This window comes from Fonsecaea nubica (genome assembly GCF_001646965.1).
Source record: "Fonsecaea nubica strain CBS 269.64 chromosome Unknown Scaff132, whole genome shotgun sequence".
Lineage (NCBI taxonomy): Eukaryota > Fungi > Ascomycota > Eurotiomycetes > Chaetothyriales > Herpotrichiellaceae > Fonsecaea > Fonsecaea nubica.
The window spans coordinates 24,072-49,442 of record NW_019173805.1 but is presented as its reverse complement, the minus strand read 5'-3'; the positions used below and the strand labels follow the sequence as shown (position 1 = coordinate 49,442).

The window sequence follows — 25,371 nt, the reverse complement described above, 5'->3', positions numbered from 1 at the left end:
ATATCCTCAGGCCGAAATTCCTGGCGGTGTTGCCTGTTTTGTCAAGCTTTGAGAGTGCGAACCCACGCCTGCTGGCCAAGTTGCGGGAGATCGCGAGGCCGAAGAGTTTGGTAGATCCCCGTGGGGAAAGAATGGGGAAGCCCGGAGTCGTCACCTTGGGTAGAATGCTCCTTTGTGTATATAGATGGTCACACCACCCCTAGCAGGAATGTCCGGTCGATCTCTGTACACAACCACAAACCAGTCCTTGGCATCAGAAGACGTTGGTCCACGCGTGAAACAAACCAGGCAGGCTTTTCGTTAGACCATGGAGACCAAGGAGACTGCGCCCTTCGACTCGCACGTCGAAAGCTCTTCTCGCACATCCCTCGACGGCTTCGATGAGGTGGCCCCTGATGCGATCGGAGGTCGCTCCGTCGCTGAGCTGCCCAAGAAGTACTTCACCAGCATTAAGCTCATTGGGTCGGTCGTAGTACGTCTATCACAGAAATCGCTTGGTGATTGCTTGCCCGTACTGACGGCGTCTTACCAGGCCTTCTCTCTCGGATACACTTCGGGGAGCTTGGCCTTTATCATGGTTGCAGGCTCTTTGGAGTTCATCAACGCAGAAATCGGTAACATGTCTCTGTTGTCCGAATCAGGGGTGATCTGGAAAGGCTGACTTCCGGCGCAGGTCCCAGTCCCGATACCATTTGGATCATCCTCGCCATGACCCTAGGACAGGTCACGGCCTTTTTCACCATCGGTCGGCTCGGCGACATCTTTGGACGCCGCTGGTTCTTCATCGGGGCCAACACGCTGGCGTTCGTGGGCTATATTGTTGCCAGTCGCGCGCAGAATATTCCCACGCTGATTGGTGGTGTATGCGATATGCTTCCCAAGTCGTCGAGGAGACACGCAAGCTCACAAGGTTACAGAACATCATCAACGGACTGGGCTCTGGTATCCAGCTGTCCGGCGCCGTGGTGTCGGGAGAACTCGTCCCCAACAACCGACGATTCATGTCGTACGCCATTGTCACATGTGTCTTTGCGCCTCTCACATCGGTTGGGCCTGGAATAGGTAAGTCTTTTTGTCGTCCCACCAGCCAGAGGACGGTCCAGATTGCTAAGCTCTTGCCCAATAGCGAGGGTCATCTGCGTCAATACCGAGCAGGGCTGGCGGTGGATATACTACATCCTCGCCATCATCAGCTTCCTCGGCGCGCTCATTCAGTTTTTCTGCTACTTTCCACCAAAGTTCGACCAACTTCACAAGCGTGGCAGTAGGAAAGAGACGGTGAAACACCTCGACTATGTCGGACTGGTGATTCTCGTCGGAAGCGTCACGTCATTGCTCCTGGGCATTTCATGGGGGGGCCAACGATATGGTACGTCCCCTACGTCTGCGCGAGTATCGACGAGTCCTACTTGACAGTCACGCCGCTAACACCTCTGTTTTCTCCAGCATGGAAGTCTGCGAATGTCATCGCGACCATCGTTGTCGGCGGAGTGGGATTCATGATTCTCATACTCTGGGGTCAGTCACGCATGACGAGAAGCGAGTGGCCGCAGTACTGAAAAACTTGAACAGAACGTTTCGGCAAGCCTCGCCACCCAGTTCTTCCTCTATATCTCTTTGCGAACTGGAACTTTGACTGCCTCACCGCCCTGGCCTGCGTTGGCTCTATGCTCTTCTACGCCTCCAGCATCGTCTTGCCGCAGCAGATGGCGATTCTGTACCGACAGAGCCCGTCGGCGACGGGCTGGATCTCGGTAAGTGCCTCTCTTGAAGTCCTCTTCGATAGCCATATCAGTCCTTCTTGTGGCTGCATGACTGCCTAGTTATCTGGACGCGGACATCGGTGAGCGTCGCTGACGGACCTCCAGTGCACCACATCCGCCGGCCTCAATGTAGGCTTCATCCTCGCTGGCGCGCTCTCGCATAAGATCAAGCATGTCAAATACCAACTCCTGGCGGGCGCGATTGTGCTCACGACCTTTAGCGGAGCGATGAGCGCTGCGGACGGCACGAAACTCGCGGTGCCGATTGTGTTCGTTACCATTGCGGCCATCGCCATCGGTTGGATAGAAGTCCTTGTCGGGAGCGCCGGTCCTCTTTGCCTCAATGCCAAAGACATTGGTGTTGCCAACGGTGTTCAGTGGGGGTTGCGGACCCTGACGTCCAGTCTTGCGAGTGGGTGGAATGAATTCCCATGACCTGATCTTCTCTTTTTTTGGGGGAAAACCACTGACCATGCCATCGATAGGTTCAATCTATGTGACCATCGTAAGTCGTTGGCCCTTGCAATGGAGCTCTGCCCAATGCGTAACACATGGCTAATTCCATCACTTCAGTTCACCAACCGAGTGACAACGAACATTCCCAAATATGTTGTTCCCGCGGCCCTCAACGCGGACCTCCCGGCAAGCTCGTTACCAAGCTTCCTCCAAGCTCTGACGAGTGGTAACCAGCAGGCCCTGATGAGCGTCCCGGGAGTGACGCTCGACATCATCACCAAAGCATCGGCCGCGGCCCAGACGGCCTACTACAAATCCTTCCAGACCGTCTACTTTGCCAGTATCGCTTTCGGGGGAGCGGCCGTCATCAGCGCGTTGATCATGCGTGGTTGGGTGTTGGATTCGACCTTGACCCTCGAGGTCGCGCGCAAGCTGCAGAAGATTGAAGTCCATGGCGGAGACAAGCCGGCAAAGGACATGGCGGACGTCGAGGAGTCAGGAACTGGGCCAGGTCATGTTCATGTCTAACCACTGATTGCAAACTGCCACTACCTGCTGTTTGTGTATGACCGAACAGACAAGGCCTAAGCTAGGGTCTTGATGGATGAGACCAATCCAGATATATAAGATATATAATAACCTATTATCCAACACCTACGAGGCTAGACCAGTGGCTACCCACACCACACACCTACTACATCACTTGCACTCCACACACACACACACAGACAGTACCAGATATCAGCCTCACAACGGGTTCAGCACAGCCTCTGCCAAGTTAGAGAAGACCAGGCCCATGAACCGAGGCATCCAACCAGTGTCGAGCATCGTTCTATGTGACCTGTCATCAAGAAATGGTTGCCTCCTCAGGGTTCAGCGAGGAGGTGATTCGTTGTTAGCTTCAACATCACATCCCACAATCTCTCTCTCTTGGTTATGTTCACCTACAGGGCGCAACGCGTTATCGAGCGCCCATCCTGCTGGCAGCGTTTGCTTCTCTCGAGTCCCCCAGATAGCTCGAATACGACCAATAGATGCGAGCCACGGATCACCTCCTTGGATGTGAGTAGCTCAAACGGAACGCGGCATCACAAAGAGACATTGAGCAAGTGGAGCATCAGGCGTACGGGAATTGTATGTCTCACCTAGCCGCAAACCCGGATATCTTCCAAATATATGCAGTGGCGAGTTTTGGAACAAAGGCAAGAATATGGACCTGTCAACCCGATTCACATTATCTCGAGCCTCTGTTCGGATCTCCGATTCCAGCCGATCCTTCGGGATATGTCGAGGTCCATTCCAGCGATGCAACCATGTTACAACAGGGAGTTGACCACATGAACAGATCTCCGCCAGTGGCTCGCAGAGGTATAGTGCCTGGAGAGAGGTCTCCTGGACCACTTCGTGGAGGCAATTGAAGGTACGGAAGCGAGGGCAATTCACATGTCTCAAGGGGTAGTGACATTTGCATATCATCCTCAGCAAGGCCGCGCCGATGGAGCTGAATTTTTGTCTGGTCCAAAGGGTAGAATCATGTTGGATCGGTAGCATCAACCACGAGTCGATGTCCAAGTCGTCCAGACCACCACCTCATCGTACCATTTTGTGCAAGTAAATTCCAGCCATCATCGTCTCCACTCTCACTCTCCACCACTTTCCACTCAACGTGATGAATAATGCCGACCTGCACATTCCGGTATCGAACTGTCTCCAGTGAGATCTCTTTCTCAGGGATCGACCTGTCCCAGAGAATCTGACCAAGTGTATCCTGACTATCATCAAGGTAGAAAAGGAGCACACCAGTACAAGAATATGGATCCTCGTGATCCGCATAGGAAAATTTCAACCCGCGAAGGTCATGTAATGGAGCAGTCGAGAGGTACCAACCCCAGGAAGATGTAGGGGCATCACGGAAGGCTGGGAGAGCAGGGGGAGGAGGAATTTGTGCGAGACCATGAGGTACTGAGACGGACACAGCCCCAGGCTCAGTGACATAATCCCACTTTGACTCCAGTGCGTTATAGTAGATGCCTTGTATAATGCCATCGTCGTTGTTAACGGAATAATATTTGAAAGAGTCTTGATTGATCCGTGAGTAATAGCCAAACGTACGAACTCGTGACTGAGTTGTCTGAATCTAGGTCAAGGTAAGCGAAAAGCCTTCTTATCACGGGTTACCAACGTACGATAAGAGTGCACTCCCCATTAGCTATGAGTCTCGGACGGCGAATCCAGAGACCTCGGATCTTTTCCCCTGTATTCAGTGGAAAATAGTGTCGCATAATACTTTTCTCTCGGGCATGAGTATCGCAGGCACTGCAGATCGTACCAGGGTTCACCAGGCGATGTACACAAATATCGAGGATTTTGCTGGTTTTGCAATGCACGACAAGCGCGCAGTGTTCAGTAGACAATAAAACATATTTGAAATGAGAGTGCAAAAGGTTCTGACAAGGTGTGGAAAAGAAGTTTGACGCTTTGATCGCTGGCGGATTTGGAGTGTCCCACATGAATCGATCGTAGACACTACGGGGTAATTTAGGGTATATATCTCGAAGAATAAGACCCTAATGCTGTGTTAGATGGCTTATGGGCGAGGACCTAACAACTCACATCCGTGATACCCTCAAAGGCTGCTTCCGAAGAACAGGTTACATTGAAAACGCGATACCACGGGCTGCCATCAGAAGCAATAGTCGATATCGCTGAGTCGAAAGTCCGGATATCTCTGACACCAATCTCGTCAAGTGATATTGCTACGCGGCAACTGCCAGTGCGAAGCCGACCCCTCAGCTTTCCGAGACCATCTTGATGATTGCGCCGATTACTGATGGTCGAGATATAGGAGCGCCCGCAAAGAGAGAGTGTTGATCCAAAGAGAATGCCCGAGCAGTCTATCGGGATGTTGTTTTCGGGTAGCCCTTTACGTGTGTTCTCGATCAGACTCACGCTTTCCTTTATGGCTAAGAGGCGCGTGGGCCCTAGTTCGTCCATAATTTCGAACACAACATCATCAGGAAGTCTTTTGATCAGCCTTTCTGGAAATTTGTTCCTGAGGAGCAGTAAGGTGCATTCCACTAATAGGTGCTGGTCTAAAGGATATTTGATGTTGTGAGATTTCGCCCACCATTCTCTCCGTATTGGCCTTGTAAGCATCCCAAAGGACACCAGGTCATCGGAAGTCGGAATATCGCCATCTGGGCAGCTCAATGCAGATATATTCCGACAGGATGAATGACACCAGACTCTAGCCTTTGGTGATTGTGCACAAGATAGACAAATTGACGGGCAGTCGACCACTTCGGTTTTGCGGGAGCTACAGTCAACTGCGAGTGATGAATATCAGTAAGTGACCCAATCGAGACGTGCTTCGAAGTTACTTACGTAGCTGTGCTTCCTGGCGCGAGGCTATTGCTTGGTGACACAAAATGCAAATGGCATTTGTCCAGTGAACAATGTCAACAAAATCGGAAGCCATTTATTCAAGTCATGACTGCTCAAAAGTATTCGAGGATGCCATCGTCGAACGCACAGGCAAGTATGCGTTTGGCAATATGGGATGAGGAGTGAGAAGGCCAATGAATCTGACAACCCTTGATCTGAAATAGGAGGGAACAGAGCGACAACAACCCCAGCAGAGTAGAGAGTGGAGAAGGCAGAGTCTTGGCACACGCAGTCACGTGAAACATCTCACTGACATCTTGACCGATTTGTCTTGCGTTCCTCCAACAGTGCCTAACATCCTTTGCTTGTTTCCAGACCTGAAATGATAATGCTTTGATCTCTGTGAACGAGGACGGTCTGTCCTGCAGGTTCATCCCCTCTGTGAGCTTTCCCAAGATCTGTCAACATGGTAAGCCACCACCCTGGTCCTTGCAAATTTAGACTGCTAACGTTCTGTCAAAGGCTGCTGCTACAGCCCACCCCTTCGAGCGACAAGTCGCCGATATTCAGATATCGAAATCGTACGTCCCCTCCAATCGATCGTTCCTCTGCCCTATAGGATGTATTTTGACAAAATGGGAATCTCTCTGAAACTTCTTGAAGAGACTGTAAATATTTTGCTTTCTGAAAAAAATCACCGAGATTTGACAGAGATACGCATACACTGAAGTGATATTGGCTGACCACGGTCACCCTGCAGTGATGTCAACAATCTGGTCATGGACTACCTGATCACCGAAGGCTATCCATCAGCAGCGGAAAAGTTTGCCGCCGAAGCCAACATTCAGCCTAGGACTGATTTCAGCTATATTCAAGAGAGGGTCCAGATTCGTGAATCAATACACCGTGGAGATTTACAGGCAGCTATCGAGCTTATAAACGACCTCAATCCAGAAGTGAGTCTCGTCCCGTCTTCCTGCTTGCATCCTTCATGATTAGATTTGTTTTCATGCACCACTCATAGCCTTCGGGCAGAGATGAGAGCCAAAACACCTTCAGTCCTCAGTATGATTTATTGGGCACAAAGTTCCTTCTTCCACACAACGTTGCGTCTATCTCCATTCTAACCTGGTAAAATAGCTCTTGGATACCGACAAAAAGCTTCACTTCTCTCTTCTCCGGCTCCAACTCGTCGAGCTGATCCGCCAAAGTTTCACTTCCTCAGATCCTAGCTTGGTGGGCAAAGCCATAGAATTTGCTCAAAACAACCTGGCACCCTACGCCCCGTTAGATGCACAATATAAAACAGACCTCGAAAGGGCCATGGCACTTCTGATCGTCCCCAAAGAATCATGGACTCTAGCCGCTGTATCGGGATCATCTGGCGCAGTGACCTCACAAATTCAAAACGATTTCGGTGCTCTGGCAGAGTTAGTTGACCCTTCATTAAGACGCAAAGTTGCAAAGGACGTCAACGAAGCAATCCTGCAGTCGCAAGATCAAAGAAGAGAGGCCAATATCAGATATCTCGTGCGAGCTCGCGCATGGGCGGAAAAACTCGCTCGCGAAAAGAAGAAAATCGACCTACCGGAAAACCTTACGCTGGGACTGGATGACGAAGGGGCTTCCGGCCGTAGTCAAAACGGCCACAATGGCGACACAGAAATGACAGAAAACGGGTCCGAAGACAACGCCGCAAGTGGCGATGCTGATTTGGCCCGATATACGAACATCCCGTCATGAACATTGTCTCAGCAGTACGGCAAGGTCTATATCAGACGTGTGCAAGGCATCTCAGAAAACGATTTATCTCGGCTCCAGCTTGAGAATTTATGACATCAAGAACCTCATACAACGCAAACCAAAAGGGCCGTGCCATCGACCCAGCAAGATCCAAAGCGCCAATGCCTCAATTGATCTCGTATGTCTCCCATCCCGCAGTGTTCCCCCAGCGCCACGCTAATATACAGTCACAAAGGCCGGCTCTACCAGTTCCATGTCCGACTGCTAGCGGTAAAGACAGGCGGTTTCCAGTTGAGTCTGCTAGGATCAATCCTTCTGATCCCTTTGGCTTTCTCTTTCTCCCGCCGCTTTTCCTGCCACTCGAGTAGTTCATCCCTCACAACGATGATCCATGCACCCTTGTGATAACGCAGGAGCTTCAGCACCTCGAGTTGTTCGTGGACGTCCTTCTCAGTCATGGCTGTTTGACTCGCTATCTCAGCGATGCTTGTCGAGTACTGCGACGAAGGCCCGCTGAAGCCTAGAGACGAGTGCGGGTGCAGCTGTTCTGAAGTTGGTGTATGAGAGGCTGATCCCGGGGGAGGCAGCCGCCCAGGATCAGAAAGAAGCTCAATCAGCACTTCTTTCCAGTACTGTCTGTAACCCAACAAGCCAAGGTCCGAAAGGGGTTTTTCAGGCGACCCCAGCTTTCCTTCACGTTTGCTCAACTCATATGAGAAAGCAATAAGCAATCTTCCCAAGCCTTGTCGCTGATACTGCGGCAGGGTAAGAATACAAGCGACGTTATACCCTTCCGCCGACTCTTTCTCTTTGCTGAAATATCCGACAAGATGGCAACCGTATTCGTCCCGGGTGACCATACAGTAGAACAAGAAAGGGTCGACATCGTAGTATAACGTCTTATGATCCAGGAACAGTTTTGACAGCAGACAGAGGTTTCTACACCACGTGCGCTGTCGTCGACCGTCGACCTCGAAGAAACTCACAAAGTCATCGCGATAGATCTCGTTACCCGGCGGATGGCGCAATTCGCATTTTGTGCGGTGCCTCTCGAATGATTTCTTGGAGGAAAAGTAGGACAGGCAGAACTCATCAATATACACCATGTCCACGTCGCTGAACTCCTGGGGATAGGGAGAGAAGTACCACGGTTCGATGATGTGCTTGCCCATTTGAATCTTGTTCAAGTTGCGCACGAGATGCAGTTGGGCGTGATTTTGAACCATGGAGCCACCGGTGCGAAGCTTCTCGATCTCCTCCTCCGGTTCCATGATTGGCGCTACCTTCTCCTCGGTCTTTGTGACATCGGGCATTTCCACGTCGACTCCGCCCGCTGTGCCGTCTTCATTCCCGAGCGTTGGGAGAGGCGTGCCTTCTTTGGTGATTACCAGGGAGGCATCCCCATCAGGCGCAAGTCCTTCGTCGCGGTTCTCTTTGCCGCCTGCTTTGGAGGGTATGGGTCGTTTTCGGTCGTTGCCTGCCTTGGAGCTGAGGAGATCAGGTGTTGCAGAACTGGCGCGCGAATCTGTCCTTGGACGGCCGGCCTTCGTGGTGATGGACTTTGACGTGGCGGCTTTTGACGGCGGGCCTTTCGTGGTCACGGTAGTCTTCTTCTTCTCAGGCTTTTCGGGGACGGGCCATTCGACCTCCTGAGAGAGGTCGATGCGCTCGGCTGTGACCCATTCTGTGATGTGTCAGAGAGTTCCTTTAGAGAGTGTAACCTCTGCAGTGCCTACCATCGAGACGCTTGTTGAACTCGACATAATGTACGCTGCCAGAAGGTCAGTTCTGAGCCTTAGTGCCTTATTTCAGACCAGACGTAGACATACTAGAAAGTCAGAGCACCATTTCTCTGCTTGATAGACAAGATCTCCGCTTTTCTAGGCTCTCCATTCTGCCAGCCGACAAGTCAGTAACATCTTCACGCCGGTAAAGAAAATCTCAAAAGTCACGTGGTCATAAATCGTGAAGTTGAAGAAACTGACCTTTTCAACAAACGCCTTTACGCCAATCCTGCAAGAATGGGTTTCAGTATGACTTTCTGCATCCAGAGACAGACATATTCATCAAATCTGGCAGATTATCTGGGCTTACTGCAACTGGGTGAGCGTGGCGAAGCCCTTCTCGACGGGTTCAGGTGTGCTATTGGAATCCTGACTGCCGTCTCCGCCGGCCATGGTGATGGTACGGATTATGCGACAAAATTTATCGAAAGAATCGCGATTTGACGATGGTTTGGTGGAGAGATGATGAGAGAAAGACGGTTGTTCGTGGGCGGGCTGGAAGGTGAAGATGGGGGGACAAGTTTTGGAGGGGAGACTTGGCTTGAATAGGCGCAAAGGTCTTTGGGTTTGCAGCCTGCTCGGCCTGTGGAGGCGTAACCACCCGCCTGGAGGGGGGCGTCTGCAGGCAGTACTCGAAGGTGCAGACAGGCGTCCCCGAGAGACACATCAATACCCACCTAAGAACCGTACGCAGGCATGCCAGGCACTTGCTCCAGGTATCTACAGTACATATCTACATAGGTATGCCTGGTTACTCTAGGTGTGCTGGCTTACTGACTGCCTGCCACACGTAGAGATAACGAGGTGTCAAGGGCTCGTGCTCGAATAGTTGATGGCCATGTGGTCTATCAATCATCAAGGCATTTGATATCATTCATCTAATGTCATCCAGTCATCCTTAAACCGCCGTCTTAATCTTCATCCATAGATTCCCAACCATCTTGCACCCCTTCTCCAGCCTCCTCCTCTCCCTCTTCATCTTCGCTCTCGTCGTCACTCAGATTTGCGCCAACCAATCTCTCTTTGCCGTCCGTCTCTGGCAATTGGACTCTACCAGCAAAAACCTTTCTCACGCTCGGATTGGTGCTGATGTCCCATACTTGCAGCCGCCCCTTGCTTCCCGCCACGGATAGCCTGAAGGCAACCTCAGGATCTGGGGCAAACTGCGCTGAGAATATCCGCCCAACATCAAGATTCCTCGAAATAACCATTGCGGGTTTGTTGTTCTCGACGTTCCATATCTTGACCATCTTGTCCTCTGATCCTGTCACCAGAAGGCCGGGTACCGAAGGGCTAATGTCAAATGCACTGACAGGCCCGTCGTGGGCCTGTAATGTCCATACAGGTTTGCTCGGCTTGTCGTGAGATGTGGGAACGGTACGGGCATCAAAGTAGTGGACGGTGCCGGCTTCGGTCGTGATGAAGAAGAAATTAGGATCATGGATGTCCCATTTCACTTTCTCGACGTCTGCCTCGACGACCCATTTCGGAGCCGCGGCATCGGGAGCTCTCATATCCGTGGCAACGACAGTCCGATCGTAGCTCCCACTCAAGAGGATAGTTGACTCGGTTGGATGCCAGTCCAAGGCGCACACCTTGCCGCTGTGCATTGTGTATGATTTGGCACACTTGCCAGTTTTCAAGTCCCACAGTTTCACAGTCTTGTCTGCTGATGCCGAAGCAAGCAGATTTCGATGATGCCGATTTGCAGCCAAGGCCAACACCGCATCGACATGGTAGTCATCATTGGCCTTTGCCTTCTTTTTCTTCTTTTTCGATTTCTTCTTGCTTTTTGAGCTTTCTCCGTTGGGCTCTGGATCCTCCGGGTGCTCTTGTGGCTCTTGACCTAGTATGGCATTAGGATACATACTATCGACAACATCGAGATCCCAAATCTCGATCTCTGGGTTCATGGTCCCAATTGCCACAAAGTTCCCGTCTGACCTCGTTTCCGCGTCTTTACCCACAGGGACGTTGACCCATTCAACACACAGAGGCACAGCAGGCAGCATGATGTCGTGGTGGACGTATAGATTGTCGGCTTCATCTTCATACACGAAGATTTCTAGTTGCGCAACCTCGTCTTCTACCTTAGCCGCCAGTATTAAGTTGTCCGTAGGCAATATCTGCAACTCTTCTCTTTCATCTTCTGACTCTTCTTCTCCCTCTGGCAACACGATATATGGATCCTCCTCATGTGGCGCATGATAAGCTAATGAGCCGACGTTGCCAAACATGGAGAATTTCTGGCCTTGTTCGTCGACAGGATCGTTGTCATAATCGTCAAGGTTATATTCTCGTAGGTCATCAGCGTCGGTCGTAGTTGGTTTAGCAGTGTCTGCAGCTTCTCCTGTGGGCACTCCGGCATCTGAATCCTCGTCTTCCGACACATCTTCCGCTTTCGGATTTTGCGCGTCCAAAAGATCCTGCTGCGCATCTTCCAGTTGAAGGCGGGCAAGTTTAGAGATGCGGCTCAGTTCTGCTTCGTCGACATTGTATTTGGTGGGAAACTGAGCAGCAGCCCCTCTCCTCACCCACGTGGTAGCAAGTGTCATCGACATTCTGCACCAATTTGTTGTTGCGCAAAGCGACTTGCAGTTTCAGTCACATATGTTGGATAGTTGTGTCGTGCAATACTTTTGGCGGCATGCAGAAAAGAGCGGCAGAATCTACAAACTTTTGGGCGGTGAAGTTAGTGTCTTCATGCAAGGCTGGGAAGGATGCGTGAGGCTTGCAGCTGCAGCTTGGCGAGATCTACAACTTGGCCGCGGAACATCCATTTACATTTTGATCTTCCAGTTGCACCTCGACTAGACTCGCACTTGTCATCACGGGGCAGATGTGGGCGTGGCTCGAACCGCATGATCTATACTGGAGACGAGTCTCTACTAAAATGCATTCACATCTACATACAAAAGATAACATCGGTACGTGGCAAATCAAGCTGGTCTTGAGTCGCATGATACTTCATTGAACTGGAGAGATCAACGTCGTAGCAACCCCCTTTGCTCTACTTTCTTCCATCACACCATCCGTCGCTCAGCGTCCGATCAAATCAACCCGTGAAAGGTATTCTGACTTTCTACAGGGTGCGAGGAGATCATGAACGCCCTTGACGAGTGTCACGCCCGCGGCTTCCTCTACAAGGCCATAGGTGGCTGCAACGACATTAAGCGTGAGGTGAACAAATGTTTATCTGGGGAACGGACGAAGAAAAGCAAGAAAAACCGAGAGACAGCCCTGGAGCGGCGGGCGAGGATTGAATCTGTGTGGGCGAAGTTCGACGAGGGCGACTACTCGGCCCTGGAACAATTCACGAAATCGAAATAAGTCGGCGAACATTCTGACCTATTGTTCATGTTCACGGTTGTTAAAAAAGGGCATGCCACGGCGTTCATGCTTCTATACTCCAAAAAGTGTGTGCCCTGGTATTGGGCGCAGTGGCAGGCACAGGGGAAAGATATTTCTCTCAACTCTTCACACCATATTCCGACTCTCTCTGTTTTATTGCTAGATACATCAACAACGTCCGTTACCTGGTCCACGTTCGCGGAACTTACTTGTTCAGTGGGATCGCAGTCGAGGATACCTACAGAGCAGAAGATGGCTGCGGTGCTTCCACGCTAATCCGTCCTGGTCTCGCAACAACAGCCTATATAGGCAGAGCGAGGGTTCAGAGGCTTCTAGCGCTAACCTGGCCTCCGTTTCCCGTTCTGTGTGTTCACTTGCGTCTCATTGGAGTTGAACACTCATATTCGCCCAGAAGATGGTTTCCCGAAAGGAACCTGGCACTGGTCCGAGAGAGCTTGTAAGAAGTGCGAAAATGGGAGATACCACATTTGATGTAATGTTCGTTCGGGAAGGCGAAATGCTGGCGATTTGTTTGCGCATTTATGGGCTGAGATCGTTTTGTGCCATTTTGGCAGATTTCCCTGCCCAGTCAAAACTGCTGTAATCTCGGAGGACGTTCTTGGTATATACTCGGTACTTGTTTCACATCGAGGACAGGGCGGACGTGAGTGACAGGCTTGTGGGCGCAGGGGTCTACCTTGCCATTTTCCCACATCCACGTGACACTTCCTAAAGTGGTGAGACGACAAGGCTCCACTCTGCGGTCTTCGCGCAGTGTCTTGACGTTTACTCCGTGCGCCGTTGAGAGTGATCTGCCTGCGTCTGCTCTTACCTGGTTGAGCCTTCGGCATATTTGACCAACGTCTGTATATACATGTCAGTAATTCACAACCAGGAGGCCCTATTTAACTAGCATTTTTGCACATCCTTTGTCCTTGACACCGGAAGCAGTCGAAATCGAGTCCCTCTCCTACCGGTGGCTTCGAGACACATGTCTCAGGCTTACCGTCCCGCAAATGTGGCATTATGACCAGCGGAGAAGATAAAAAGGAGGAAAATACCGACAGCAATTCTTCTGTGCAACAGCCCTCAGGTCACGAGTCGACTCCTGACGCAGCTCCTGCCGAACCCGAGCTCGATGACTTTGGCTTGCCCAAAAGACCGGTGAGGGTCAACCCACCCACAGACTCGGACGATAGTAGTGATGATGATCACGATACATTCCATGATGTCGAGGTGCCTGCGGACAAAAACGGCACAAGCGAGGGGGACACCAAAGAGGTTATTGGCGAGCCACAGCAGAAAGCGGAAGAGCATCCAGGATTAGTGGACAAAGGCAACCAACAATCGTGTCCGGAGGGGCTGCCTACAAAACTAGATGGAGCCGCAACAGGCACGGAGATGAAGGACAGCAAGAAAGATCAAGCTCTTGGAGAAGTACCGCCCCTCGAGACAAAACCCGCAGACAGCATTCCACCACTAGACACGGCATTGAAGTCCGACACGAAGCAGGACGAGCAATCAGGTGATAGTGCAACATCTCCTTCTGCATCTCGAATATCTGGCACAGTCATCCCGAAGCGGAATTCACGATCCAATGCTGCCACAGCCTCCGAATGGTCCCATCAAAGACAAATTGCGGCCGCAAATCGATCGGACGACGAAGATGAGGAGGAGGAATGGCAGCCAATGCCGGCCATCGACGAGTTTGATATCTTTGATGATAATGGACGTCTCGTGGCGAAAGGTCACAGGGAAACCGAGAAAGAGGCAAATCCCTACGCGGGCATTGGCGGTGCCGGGAAGGGTTATACCAGGGTTCAGCTCGATGAAGATGCACAATCAGCTACGAGTCTCGACGAAGACACAAACTACCTGTTTCGGAATGGCCAGAAGACGGAAGAAACGGAAAACAAGGATGACGAAGACGACGAGCAGCGGGATGCTCTCAGTCAGCTGCAGGCGACCAAAGACCTCCTTACAGAGGGCCAGCGGATCGCCTACGTCGGCGTCGTCCGTTTGACGATCCACAAAATGTTTTCAGCCCTGGGAGACCTGGAGAGACCAAAGTCTGTGCGGAAAGAACTGATGAGGTCTCTGGAGAACATGGACATGTGGGGCCAGAAGATGATGGTTCGGTTGTACTCTCATATGGACATCAACCAGGCGGAGCAGATAATGATCGAACAACTCGCCGAACATGGGGTGCAGCCTTCTGACCTCGTTGCTCCTCTCATGCTGAATGCGAAAGTGAAGAATCCAATGGCGGATGAGACTGCAACCGAGACTTCGAAGCCAGACAGCTCACGAAACAGAGATTCGACGACCTCTGTCGCCTCCTCGAAAAGGGAGGCTATCTCTTTGAAAGAGGTGAAGGAGGGCGAAGATGTCCCTGAGGTCCACGGCCCGGAAGACATGCCTCACACAAAGGAGATCGAGCTCGATTTGCGGTGGACAGTCCTATGTGACTTATTCCTGGTTCTGATTTCGGACGGTCAGTACGACTCTCGATCGAGACGATTACTTGAACGGGTTGGCTCGACAATGGATATTAGCTGGACACAGATATGTCGATTTGAGAAGAGGGTGATTGATGCCCTGGAAATGCAAGAAGAGGAAGCCAAAGAGAACTGGGATGAATCCGAACACATGGAAAAACGACGTAAACGCGCGCTTAAGAAGAAATACATGGTCATGGGTCTTGCGACTGTTGGCGGCGGGCTTGTCATTGGTCTGTCTGCAGGATTGCTTGCACCCTTCATTGGCGCAGGTCTGGCAGCTGGTTTCACGACCATTGGTGTCACCGGTACCGCAGGTTTTCTAGGAGGGGTGGGTGGAGCGGCCTTGATCACTTCTGCTGCCACAGCCGCTGGTGGCACGATTGCGGTCCGAGCTGCAGATCGACGGACTGGCAGCGTCAAGACGTTTGAATACCGACCGCTGCACAACAATAAACGGCTGAACCTTATATTGACCATTTCTGGCTGGATGACTGGCAAAGTTGACGACGTGCGCCTGCCTTACAGCACGGTTGATCCTATTATGGGCGACATTTACTCGTTGCTTTGGGAACCAGAAATGCTCCAGTCGATGGGTGACACTATCAATATCCTCGCCACTGAAGCTTTGACCCAAACTGTGCAACAAGTTCTTGGGAGCACGATATTAATCACCCTTATGGCATCAATACAGCTGCCAATTGTGCTTTCTAAATTGGCCTATCTCATCGACAATCCATGGAGTGTATCCCTCGACCGAGCCACGGCTGCAGGTCTAATCTTGGCCGACTCATTGATCGACAGGCACCTTGGTCAGAGGCCAATCACTCTACTAGGCTTCTCTCTTGGCTCAAGAGTCATCTTCTCATGCCTCAAGGAGCTGTCGAATCGAGGAGCATACGGCTTGGTCCAGAATGTTTACATGTTCGGGTCGCCTGTCGTTGTTAGCAAGGATGACTACTTGCGAGCTCGGTCTGTTGTATCGGGGAGGTTCTTGAATGGTTATGCCTCCAACGACTGGATCCTCGGATACTTGTTTCGGATGACGTCGGGCGGTATCATGCGAGTTGCTGGGCTTGCACCCGTCGAAGGGATTCCAGGAGTGGAGAATATCAACGTTAGCACATGGGTTAAGGGCCACATGGCTTATCGTGCTGCTATGCCACGGCTCCTACGAGAAGTTGGATGGGAGGTCGAGAGCGACGAATTTACCGAGATCGAGGATCCCGATCCCGAAAATCACGCGCAGCGGCAGCGAGAACTCATCATGGAGATCGACGAGGCCAGAAAGAAAGCTGAAGAGAAACCAGACAAGAAACGTTTCGGCATCTTCAAACGAGGGAAACTAGCTGAGAAAAAAGGCTGGGAGAGATACAATGCCAACGACGCCAGCCACAAGCGGAACGCTAGCACCACTTCTACAGAGCCTGGTGCTAACGGTGATATCAATGTTTTGTTTGACGTCGATGCGATCCGAAGAGAATTGGCGAGTGAAATGATCGAAGTCAGAGAGCTGGACAGCACCCTTCCACCCATGCAAATAATGTCCGTCAAGGACGGGGAAAAACACGTCGAATACTTGCGCCTCCCACCTGGAATGAAGCCCGAGGAGGTTGCGAGGCTGAATCTCCCGCCACGTCCGGACGAGATTGACGTCTCTTTCGCCCCTGTTCAGCAGCCTACTCCAATTCGCCCTGCAAGGTCGTCATCTTTGCGACCCGCATCTATAGCAAGCCCTCAACGGTCTCCTCGTATAAGCCCCCAAAGATCTCCTCAACGATCTCCGGACCCGAACAGGCGGTCGTCCTACGGCTATTCAGAGCCAAGGGATCTCGCCAGCCCACCGCCAGCTCTCAGCGCTACACCTTCTGCTTCTCCTCGACCGGATGCTTACCATGCTCCTATGGACCCCGTTCGACCGGAACTCAAACCGCATGCAACCGACTCTGCCATACCAAGTTGGGGTCGCCCATCGACACCATTTGACGATGGAGTTGCCCCGCCAGTACCGAAGCTAGATCTGGAACGCAATGCCTGGGCTGATGACGATGACGAGTTTGGGCATAACCGTGGCGAGATCAGTATGACGTTCGAATAAAGTACCAATAGACTCGACCACGGTACAAACAAGGAACGACTTTTATTGCATAGCGAGGCGCAGGGCAAGGGGGCATTCCGAATGGTTCGACGCAGAGGTCTCAAGGTATAGGACCCAAAACAGGGGCACAGGACGCATTTTCATTGATGCAGCACCTCCTTGGCTTTTTGCAGAATCCTCATATATTAATCTCCCTCTTTTCTCAGATTCAGGATGTCCGATCCGTCTCTGCCACTTTCCATTACGGCAGATTTCCAGAACAAATTGTCTATTCTCGATGCCCATGTCGTTTCGGCCGCAACTCCTTTTCAGACGTGGCCTTGGATCCCATTTCTGCTCTGGGAGGCATTTGGAAACGTGATATCTGACTGCCTTGGTGAACAAAATCTGTTTCTTTGTTTGTTTCCCCTCGAACACACACATGGAAGCACGAGTCCATCTTACCCTGGGGTGGAGGCATCGGCGGCATTGTCGTTCGGTGAGTCTTTATCGGCAGGTTAAGACATTGTCTACTTGTCCAGTTCTATCTTTGAACAGGAGCAAAAACAACGAGGCAGTGTCGATGTCATCGTGCCTGTACCCGGATTCGTTTCCTCCACAGACAGCATCGATTGCCTTGCAAATCTTCTTATGCAAGGCGGTGGGAGATTCAAATACAGACTCTTGAAGCTCAGTCTGTTCTGTTCTTCTTTCCAACGAACAACATCCATCACCCTCCCCATTCATACTGTTGACGCAAATTTCCATCCGTAACCTAACCATCCAAGCCGAACACAGCATGACTCAATCATATTGGACGCACCCCTGGGCTGTCGTCCCGCACGTGAACTCCCTGTTCCTCTTCTTGTTCTTATTCCGGTACTTGAGGTTCGTCGTCCATCTGGCAAGTTTCTTCCTCTACCGCCCGACTTCCACTGCCCGATTTCCATCGCTGACAGAAAGAGACTGCACAGTCATCGTTCCCACTTGCGCACCCGAGGACCCTGCCTTTTCCCGATGTGTCGAGTCGGTCGTGAGGGCGTCGCCCTTGGCCATCCACATCGTAGCTGTGGGCAAGGCGCAGGAGAAACAGGTATGGGCGACCATCTTCCCGTTGATCAATCGTTTCCCCGGCGTCTGCTTCAGAGTCTCATCCGTCGCCCAGGCAAACAAGCGGCACCAGATCGCAGCGGCCCTGCCGGTCGTCGACACCCCGATCACGGTCCTTTGCGACGACCATGTGATTTGGCCCTCGCCGCACATCCTGCGGGTGGCGGTGGCGCCGTTCGACGCCGACGCACGGGTCGGTGGCGTGGGGACCAACAAGAGAGCGATCCGCCACCCCCACAAGGGCTCGTGGGCCAGGTTCTGGAACGTGCTGGGGGCGTTGTACCTCGAGCGGCACAACTTTGAGCACACGAGCTCCAACGCCGTCGACGGCGGCGTCGCCGTCATCAGCGGCCGGACGTGCCTCTACCGCACCAGCATCCTGCAAGACCAGGCCCTGCTGGCCCAGTACGTGGACGAGCGGTTCCTGTGGGGGCTGTGCGGCCCGCTCAACGCCGACGACGACAACTTCCTCACCCGGGCCGTCGTCCGGCGCGGCTTCACCTTCAAGTTCCAGAACACGCCCGACGCCCTGGTCCTGTGCGACGTCGGCGAGTATCCAAAGTTCCTGGCGCAGTGCCTCCGCTGGGCGCGCACCACGTTTCGCAGTAACATGTGCTCGCTGGTCACGGACGGGGCGGTCGTCTACCGCGCCCAGCCCTGGTCGGTGTACTCGCTCCAGCTCAGCCTGATGGTCAACTTTGCGCTGTTCTACGACGCTGCACTGTTGTGGACGCTGATGGGCGGGACCTCATTCTCCTCCCCGACCACATCGCAGCTCCGACTCCTCCTTCTCATCTGCTGGATCCTCCTCTCAAAGCTCCCCAAGCTCCTCCCCCATTTCCTCCGGCACCCGGCCGACCTGGTCTTCCTCCCGGGCTACTACGTCTTTGCGTACGCGCACTCGCTGATCAAACTGTGGGCGCTGCTGACGTTCTGGGACACGCGGTGGTCCGGACGGGATTTGGACGGCGTTAATCGCGTCGCGGCCGAGGGTGTCACGGACACTGATGCTGATACTGTCACTGGTACTGTCACCGTCACAGCCGCTGCCGCTGGTGATACGAAATAGCCTACCAACAATCTTATTCGGAGATCCAAGGGGAGGTTCAATCACCCATGGATATGTATTGTCCTCGACGGGATCAGGAAGTTTCACCTGGGGGCAAAATCAGTGATGCGGGAGTGTCGGTCGGGGGGTTTTTGATCATAGCCCATTCGACCAGGAGGTGATTCGTCGTGCATTACACAGGAGAGAGACTGCGTCAAGGGGAGGCATCGGAAGGCATAAAAAGGGCAGGACTGGCTGGACAGGAGCAGGGGGAAAGGAAACCCCTTTTTGGAGGAGCCTCGCACAAGGCAAGTTCTATTCTTGGACCTCGAGTGGCTGGCTATATCAAGAACGAGTCAAGTGTTTTCCAATGCCAGGGATAAAGTAGCGAGCGACATTGACGTATTTTCTGACTCTGGCGGGCCATCTCTCGGATCTCGAAGCAAGTCCAAGATACCTCGTGTCCAAGAGGTGCCAGCGAAGCATTGTCCCATTGTCATTGCATTCCCTGTACCGTGTATACCATGAGATCCTAGATCCCTTTTTATCTGATTCCGCCTGCAATGTCCAGAAACGCCCGCTGCACCCGGCCCGTCCTCTCGATGTCGATGTCAACCTCGCTCTCATACTTTGGGAGGCATCCAAAAACTCCAAATCGCTTATACTATTACATGTCGTTCCGTAGCCCTTTGGCTCCGTGTGCTCTTGTAGATCCAAGACGTCACCGTGTCGAGATGGCTGCGATCCATTTCTGTTCGTCTTTCCTGTACAACTGGTCAGATTCTACCCCCTCAGAGCAAAAAGGAAGCGGGACAATGCCACAGACAAACATACCGGTCAAAATGGAGCAACATGCCCAGCACGGGGATCAATTGCCGCTGGTGCCCTTTGTCCTTCTGTTCGAGGAATTGCAGGAGCACATTCTTCAAGTACACATAATCGACGGTTCCTTGGCTCAGGCCCGCTGGTGCTCCCGTCGTGGTGTTCGGGGTCTCGCTGCGACTGGTCGTCGTGGAGAGAATCCGTTCTTTGGGGGCCGGGGATCTCGCACTGGCGGAATCGATGGATGTCCTCGAGCTCGGCGCATTCGAATCGACTCGACCTAGATTAGGTCTGCCCGGAATCCTGGAGTTTGCTTGCGCCGCCTTCAGTTCCTCGGTGAGATTCTTGTTGGCCTTTGTCAGTTTCTCAACCCTCTCTTTGGCTTCGTCACCTATCCTCCGCAACTCGGCCTTCTGCGCGTCAAGTTCCCTGACCTGCCGTTCGCTGTCGTCCAAGGCCTCCCTCAATACTGTCATTGCAGCTTTCACTTCCTCAACCTCCCTCGCCGCCCGCGTTGCGCTTTGTTCTAGTTCTTCTCTCCTCCGCTTCCACTCCTTCAGCCTACTCTCTAGCTCTTCCTTCTCATCTTCCACCGCTTTGAGGGACCGCTGTGCATCACGGGCTTTGCTCCTCGCCTCCTCGACCTCGCGCATCATGCGTCGCTGACTGACGCTCGCCTCATCCTCCACCCGATCCCTCTCCTCGATGGCCGCGTCCATGCGTTCCTTCATCTCTCTCAACCGGGATTCCGTCCCGGCTGAAGATTGATCCAGCAGCATACGCATGGTTTGTCCTTCGCGCGTACGTTCGGAGAGCATTCTCTGTGTTTCGTTGAGCTCTTCTTCGAGGCTCTCGGCCCGGGTTGTAGCTTCTCGGGCTTGCATGTTGAGTTCATGAGTTTGGTCGCGGAGAGATTGGACTAGGGCTTGTGAAGATGTGTGGAGGGCTGTTTTGAGGGAAATTTCGTCTTTCAGTTCGGAAATTTGACGCGCCTGAACTGAAACTTGCTCCTCGAGATCGGCTAATTTCGTCTTGAGTGTCGTTGATTCTTCCTTTGCTTTCAAAAGGTCTTTGGTAAGTTGGTCTGACTGACTGACAGCTTGTTCACGTCGGCTCTCCGCCGTCTGGAGATCGGACTGCGCTCTGTCAAGATCCTTTTCTGTCCTGGTCCTTGCATTGATCTCCTGCTCAATCTTCTGTTGGAGTTCTTTGATCTCATTGTCTTTGTCCCCAAGTCTCTTGCCAAGTCCCTTAAGCTCGGCTTTGATATCTTCGTGTCGGGCTTCGAGCCTGTTAAACTCTCCAGTCTTGTTTTTCAGATCATCCTTTGCGGTTTTAAGCTCTGCAACCTCATTACGCAGACTCCGCAATTCAGGTTGTGCTTTGGCGAGTAGTTCTTTGAGATCAGTGATGTCTTTGAATCGGCCAGCTGCGAGTTGCTCAGAGGCAGAAAGATCGGTCTCCAGCTTGGAGCATCGTACTTTGAGTTCGTCGTATTGCTCAAGTATTTGCTTGTGTGCCTCTTCCTTGTCTGCGCCACTTGCGATGGCGGCTCGAGCTTCCAACAGCTCCTTTTCCAGTTTGTCCACGGCATCTTGGAGGCTGTTCTTCTGCGCTTGGGCATCCTTCAATGCATCACGAGCCTCGACGTGTTCTTCCCCTTGATGCAAGAGGTCGTCTCGCAATGTCTCAATCTCTTCTTGCAGCCCTTCTTGGTCTTTCAATTGTTTGGAAAGCCGCTGAATGGCATCTTCTTTGGACGCTAGCTCTGCCTTGAGCCCCGAGATCTCCTGTTCCAACTTGGAAACATCTACGCGCGCCTCGACATCATCTACTTCAGCCAGATTTTCAGACACTTTGACTGGGGTTGCACTTTCTGCTGCTTCGTCTGTAGCGGTCTGCGGCTGACCTTTGCCCTTTTTCTTTTTCTTGTTCTTCTTCTTGGATGCACCTGTGCCCGCTTCTGATGGTGCTGGAGAAGCCGTGGCTGTTTCTGTAGGGACCTTGTTAGAGGAAGCCCTTTGCAAACCGAAATTCTCCGACAGGTACTGGACAACATCTTCGCGCGTCCGCAAGGTGTCAAGTGTAGATTTCGTCTCCGCATCAAGGAAACCAAGTACTTTGGTGGAAGGTCGTTGCGAATACTCGTCCTTGGTAGCTTGGATCTCGGCCTTCAGTTCAGTCACTGTTGCTTCAGCTTTGTCCAGTTGACTGCGCAGAGTATCCATGACACCTTGCACGGTCGCAAGCTTCTTCTCGTTTGATATGTTATCTTGGCTCTTTGCTGCCTCCTGTCTCTCTGCAGACTTGTACATTGCAAGTGTATCTTCGAGGTCCTTGACGATAGAGTCTTTCTGCGACAGCTTTTCGTTGAGCAATTCCGTATCCTTGGTTCTGGAAACGATCTGTTCTTCAAGTTTGGCATTTTTCGCTTCAAGCTCTCTGATTTGGCTCTCTAGGGATTGCGCCTGCGAGGCGGCCTCAAGCCTTCCTGCCTGCAGTTCGTCAATCTCCTTTTGTAACTCATCTGTCCTTGTGGTATTCGAGGCAGCCCTTGCCTCTAACTCGGTGACACGATTCTGCAGCTCATTCTTAATCTCGTCAAACTTGTCCTTCGCATCACGAAGACTGTGTAGCTCCCGAGTGGCAGTCTCTAGGCTCTCCACCATGCTTTCGGTCGATTCGCGAGCAACCTTTAGATCTCCTTGTAAACCGGCGACTTGTTTCTTGAGGCTTTCGACCTCTGCTTGACTCTCATGTAACTCGGCTTCCATCTTGGATTGTTCGGATTCGAACGAGAAGAATTCTTCCGAGGTTTCCTTTGGTGGAGACATTGCCTTGTGTCGAGGCGAGAATAACGAGAAGCTCGCAATCCGGGAAGTGGTACTCGAAGGTGATTTGGCAGTGTTTTCTGAATCCGCCACCTCCTTCAGGGACGAGTTGTCGCCAGTTGTAATAATGTGCGGACTACCTATAGAAAAGTTCTTCTCAAGCTCAGATGTCTTTTGTTGAGACAGCGTCTCGACCTTGTTCTTCAGCGTGTTGACTTCCTCTTGCAGTCCCTTGGATTCTTCCTCTGCAGCCTGGAATTTCTTCTTGTAATCGTCCCTGTCAGATGTGACTCGTTTCAACTCATCCACGACCATGTCGCTCTTCAAGTTAATCTGATTCAGATACTCGACCAAAGCGCCGGGGTCGTTGATACTCGTCAAGGGGGTGTTCTCGCGCAGTGAGGCTTCGAAAGAATCGACGGCTTGTATCCGTCCATGGGCTGTTCTGTAAGCCTTCAACAATTCTGCGTATTTTGACTCCATCCGATCCAGCCTGCGTAGCTTTACCCGCACCTCAGTAGGGAGGTCTTGAGGACGTAAGGAGGTAGCGGCGGTGCCATTGGCATCTGACACTTTGCTGTCAACGGACCCCACGAGGGTTTGTGTGTCCAGTCCATCCTCGGAAGCCGCCGTATCTTTCTCCTTGTCATTTCCCTCAGGCTTTGGAGTGGCGGCCCTGCTGGGAACCGCGCTCTCATCGTCTCCGATCGCGAACTCCGGTTCAAACTCTGAGGGATCGGGGCCTTTGTCGGTCGAGTCGTTTTTCTGCTGTTCTCTCAGCCTAGAGCTGGCGCGCTGGCGGCTGCCATTCTGAGCCTGCGGGCGCCGTTTCTGCGGAGCCCTCGTCGTTTGAGCGCTGTTAGCAGCCTGCCGTTGTCGCGCTTGCTCTTCCGCAATATGGCTGTCTATGACGCCCTTGAGACGCTATTGATGCGGTCAGACTCCAGAGTTCACATCGTCCAGTTGGCGGACATACCTGAAACATCTCCAGCTTTGCGGTATTGGTAACAACTGACCACAGAACAGATAGGAGCCAAGTTCATCGACAGTCGATAGTCAGAGCAGCAAGAGGCTCGAAATATCGCGAACTCCGCAATCTGGGTCGCCGTTAAGGCGGGTCAGCCCAGGGTCGGAGTGGAGAGAGTTGGAGATGACAACTAAGTCCAAACGGTGCTTTGAGAATTTCTTTCCTTGTTCATCACACAGAAGGATCCTAAAAATCTCGCTGTCGTCACACATCTACTATCTATCTGGGCCTAACAAATGCGTTGGTGAGATATCTGAGAATGCGTGGTCCCCGTGTCGTGCCAGTATTAAGCCGCCATTGCCACCTGGTTTCTTGGATTCGCACCCTTCAGTCCACCGTCCTCCTTGTGGATGTCTCCCAAACTCATGTTATAAAGCTTTGGCTCCAGCGCCATCCAGTGGCCTAGCATGGTAACGCACGCCCTTTGTCGAGAATGGTTTGCAGGTCGCGTTGATCAATAACTTTTTGACCGAATGTGTGACCTTATGTGCACCGCATCCCGCCATGACCACAGCTCTTCAATATTGCTGTAACTGATCCTGCTTCGTCGATGAGGTTTCGGTATCGTGTCAATATGGCGAAGAGCGACCGTTATACACAGTCCACAATTAAGCCGGAGCGCATCCTTGAACCGTGTATCGAGAGATATGCGGCGGGTAGGATGGGCTTGACTAGGATGGCCTGACAGATACGACTTATGGTTCCGCCTTTTCATTGAGCCAGACGCCCACTTGATATGTTTGGCAGAAGCTGTTTCCTGTCTCTTTTCTGGCAAGCAATTTCACTTGAGGACGACATTCGCTCCTCTGGCCGCAAGATATTGGTCTGGTGCGCCCTGCGGCAGACTCCTCACCACCGCGAAGATCTCCCCGTCGTAGTATCTCAGCTTTGTCTTGGGATCTGTATATTTGGCCGGCAGGCCAGTAATGTCACAGTAATGCTTGTGATTTGCGGGATGTAGACTCGGAGCGCTCTCAATGTTGGTGTAGGTGACGGCTGGCCCTCCCATCATGCCACCAGCTCCCAGAAGTGTGATATTTGACGCTCTCTCCCTCTGCAGATTCCTTTCCAGTACCAGGGTGCTCAAGCTCTGTGTCGCCTGGGCCATGTTGAGGGGCTTCGCCGCTGAAGAAGGTGGGTAGGCAGGTGTAGATGCGCCATCTGAATTCGCGCCCGTGGCCGGGAGAGGTGTCGAGGCGCCCGAGTTGTTCTGGGTGGCGAGCACGGAGGCTTCTTTTCGTTGCGACTCGGAGATGATCTGCTTGGTGTTCTTGTTTCGTCGCGTGCCGGGCTTCCAGTGCGCATTGCGGAAGGGCTTGGGCGTGTAGTAAATATCCATTTGATCGAGGAGTTGCTGGTGGGAATCATCTTGGGGCTGTGGGGTGGATGGAGGCATTGTCGCTGGAGGAGTTCGAGGATGGTTTCACGGCGTGAGATGATTCCGTATTTTGTTCACCGACTGCTAATTTTCCATGAG

At 52.3% G+C, this 25,371-nt stretch overlaps 8 protein-coding genes across 8 annotated transcripts; 4 read left to right on the top strand and 4 right to left on the bottom strand.

Annotated features, from left to right (window-relative positions):
- Window positions 1–307: 307 nt before the first annotated feature.
- Window positions 308–2,747, top strand: AYO20_11074 (hypothetical protein; the record flags this gene model as incomplete). Its single annotated transcript, XM_022649327.1, has 10 exons — window positions 308–472; window positions 533–614; window positions 674–861; window positions 918–1,062; window positions 1,127–1,369; window positions 1,447–1,518; window positions 1,573–1,754; window positions 1,869–2,175; window positions 2,249–2,268; window positions 2,337–2,747. 10 exons carry the CDS (start codon window positions 308–310, stop codon window positions 2,745–2,747), a joined length of 1,815 nt encoding a protein of 604 aa, XP_022494705.1.
- A 3,322-nt stretch (window positions 2,748–6,069) lies between these two features.
- AYO20_11073 (hypothetical protein) lies at window positions 6,070–7,346 on the top strand (the record flags this gene model as incomplete). Its single annotated transcript, XM_022649326.1, has 4 exons — window positions 6,070–6,072; window positions 6,126–6,184; window positions 6,364–6,559; window positions 6,744–7,346. 4 exons carry the CDS (start codon window positions 6,070–6,072, stop codon window positions 7,344–7,346), a joined length of 861 nt encoding a protein of 286 aa, XP_022494704.1.
- Window positions 7,347–7,588: 242 nt separating this feature from the next.
- Window positions 7,589–9,523, bottom strand: AYO20_11072 (hypothetical protein; the record flags this gene model as incomplete). The annotated part of the gene is made up of 5 exons (XM_022649325.1): window positions 7,589–9,030; window positions 9,083–9,117; window positions 9,176–9,240; window positions 9,299–9,359; window positions 9,441–9,523. 5 exons carry the CDS (start codon window positions 9,521–9,523, stop codon window positions 7,589–7,591), a joined length of 1,686 nt encoding a protein of 561 aa, XP_022494703.1.
- Window positions 9,524–10,041: 518 nt separating this feature from the next.
- AYO20_11071 (hypothetical protein) lies at window positions 10,042–11,691 on the bottom strand (the record flags this gene model as incomplete). The annotated part of the gene is made up of 1 exon (XM_022649324.1): window positions 10,042–11,691. One exon carries the CDS (start codon window positions 11,689–11,691, stop codon window positions 10,042–10,044), a length of 1,650 nt encoding a protein of 549 aa, XP_022494702.1.
- Window positions 11,692–13,507: 1,816 nt separating this feature from the next.
- AYO20_11070 (hypothetical protein) lies at window positions 13,508–17,077 on the top strand (the record flags this gene model as incomplete). The annotated part of the gene is made up of 1 exon (XM_022649323.1): window positions 13,508–17,077. The coding sequence occupies one exon, from the start codon at window positions 13,508–13,510 to the stop codon at window positions 17,075–17,077; it is 3,570 nt and encodes a 1,189-aa protein (XP_022494701.1).
- A 778-nt stretch (window positions 17,078–17,855) lies between these two features.
- On the top strand, window positions 17,856–19,235 carry AYO20_11069 (hypothetical protein; the record flags this gene model as incomplete). The annotated part of the gene is made up of 1 exon (XM_022649322.1): window positions 17,856–19,235. The coding sequence occupies one exon, from the start codon at window positions 17,856–17,858 to the stop codon at window positions 19,233–19,235; it is 1,380 nt and encodes a 459-aa protein (XP_022494700.1).
- Window positions 19,236–19,935: 700 nt separating this feature from the next.
- AYO20_11068 (hypothetical protein) lies at window positions 19,936–23,852 on the bottom strand (the record flags this gene model as incomplete). Its single annotated transcript, XM_022649321.1, has 3 exons — window positions 19,936–19,978; window positions 20,049–23,791; window positions 23,844–23,852. 3 exons carry the CDS (start codon window positions 23,850–23,852, stop codon window positions 19,936–19,938), a joined length of 3,795 nt encoding a protein of 1,264 aa, XP_022494699.1.
- Window positions 23,853–24,675: 823 nt separating this feature from the next.
- Window positions 24,676–25,290, bottom strand: AYO20_11067 (hypothetical protein; the record flags this gene model as incomplete). Its single annotated transcript, XM_022649320.1, has 1 exon — window positions 24,676–25,290. One exon carries the CDS (start codon window positions 25,288–25,290, stop codon window positions 24,676–24,678), a length of 615 nt encoding a protein of 204 aa, XP_022494698.1.
- Between the last annotated feature and the right edge of the window lie 81 nt (window positions 25,291–25,371).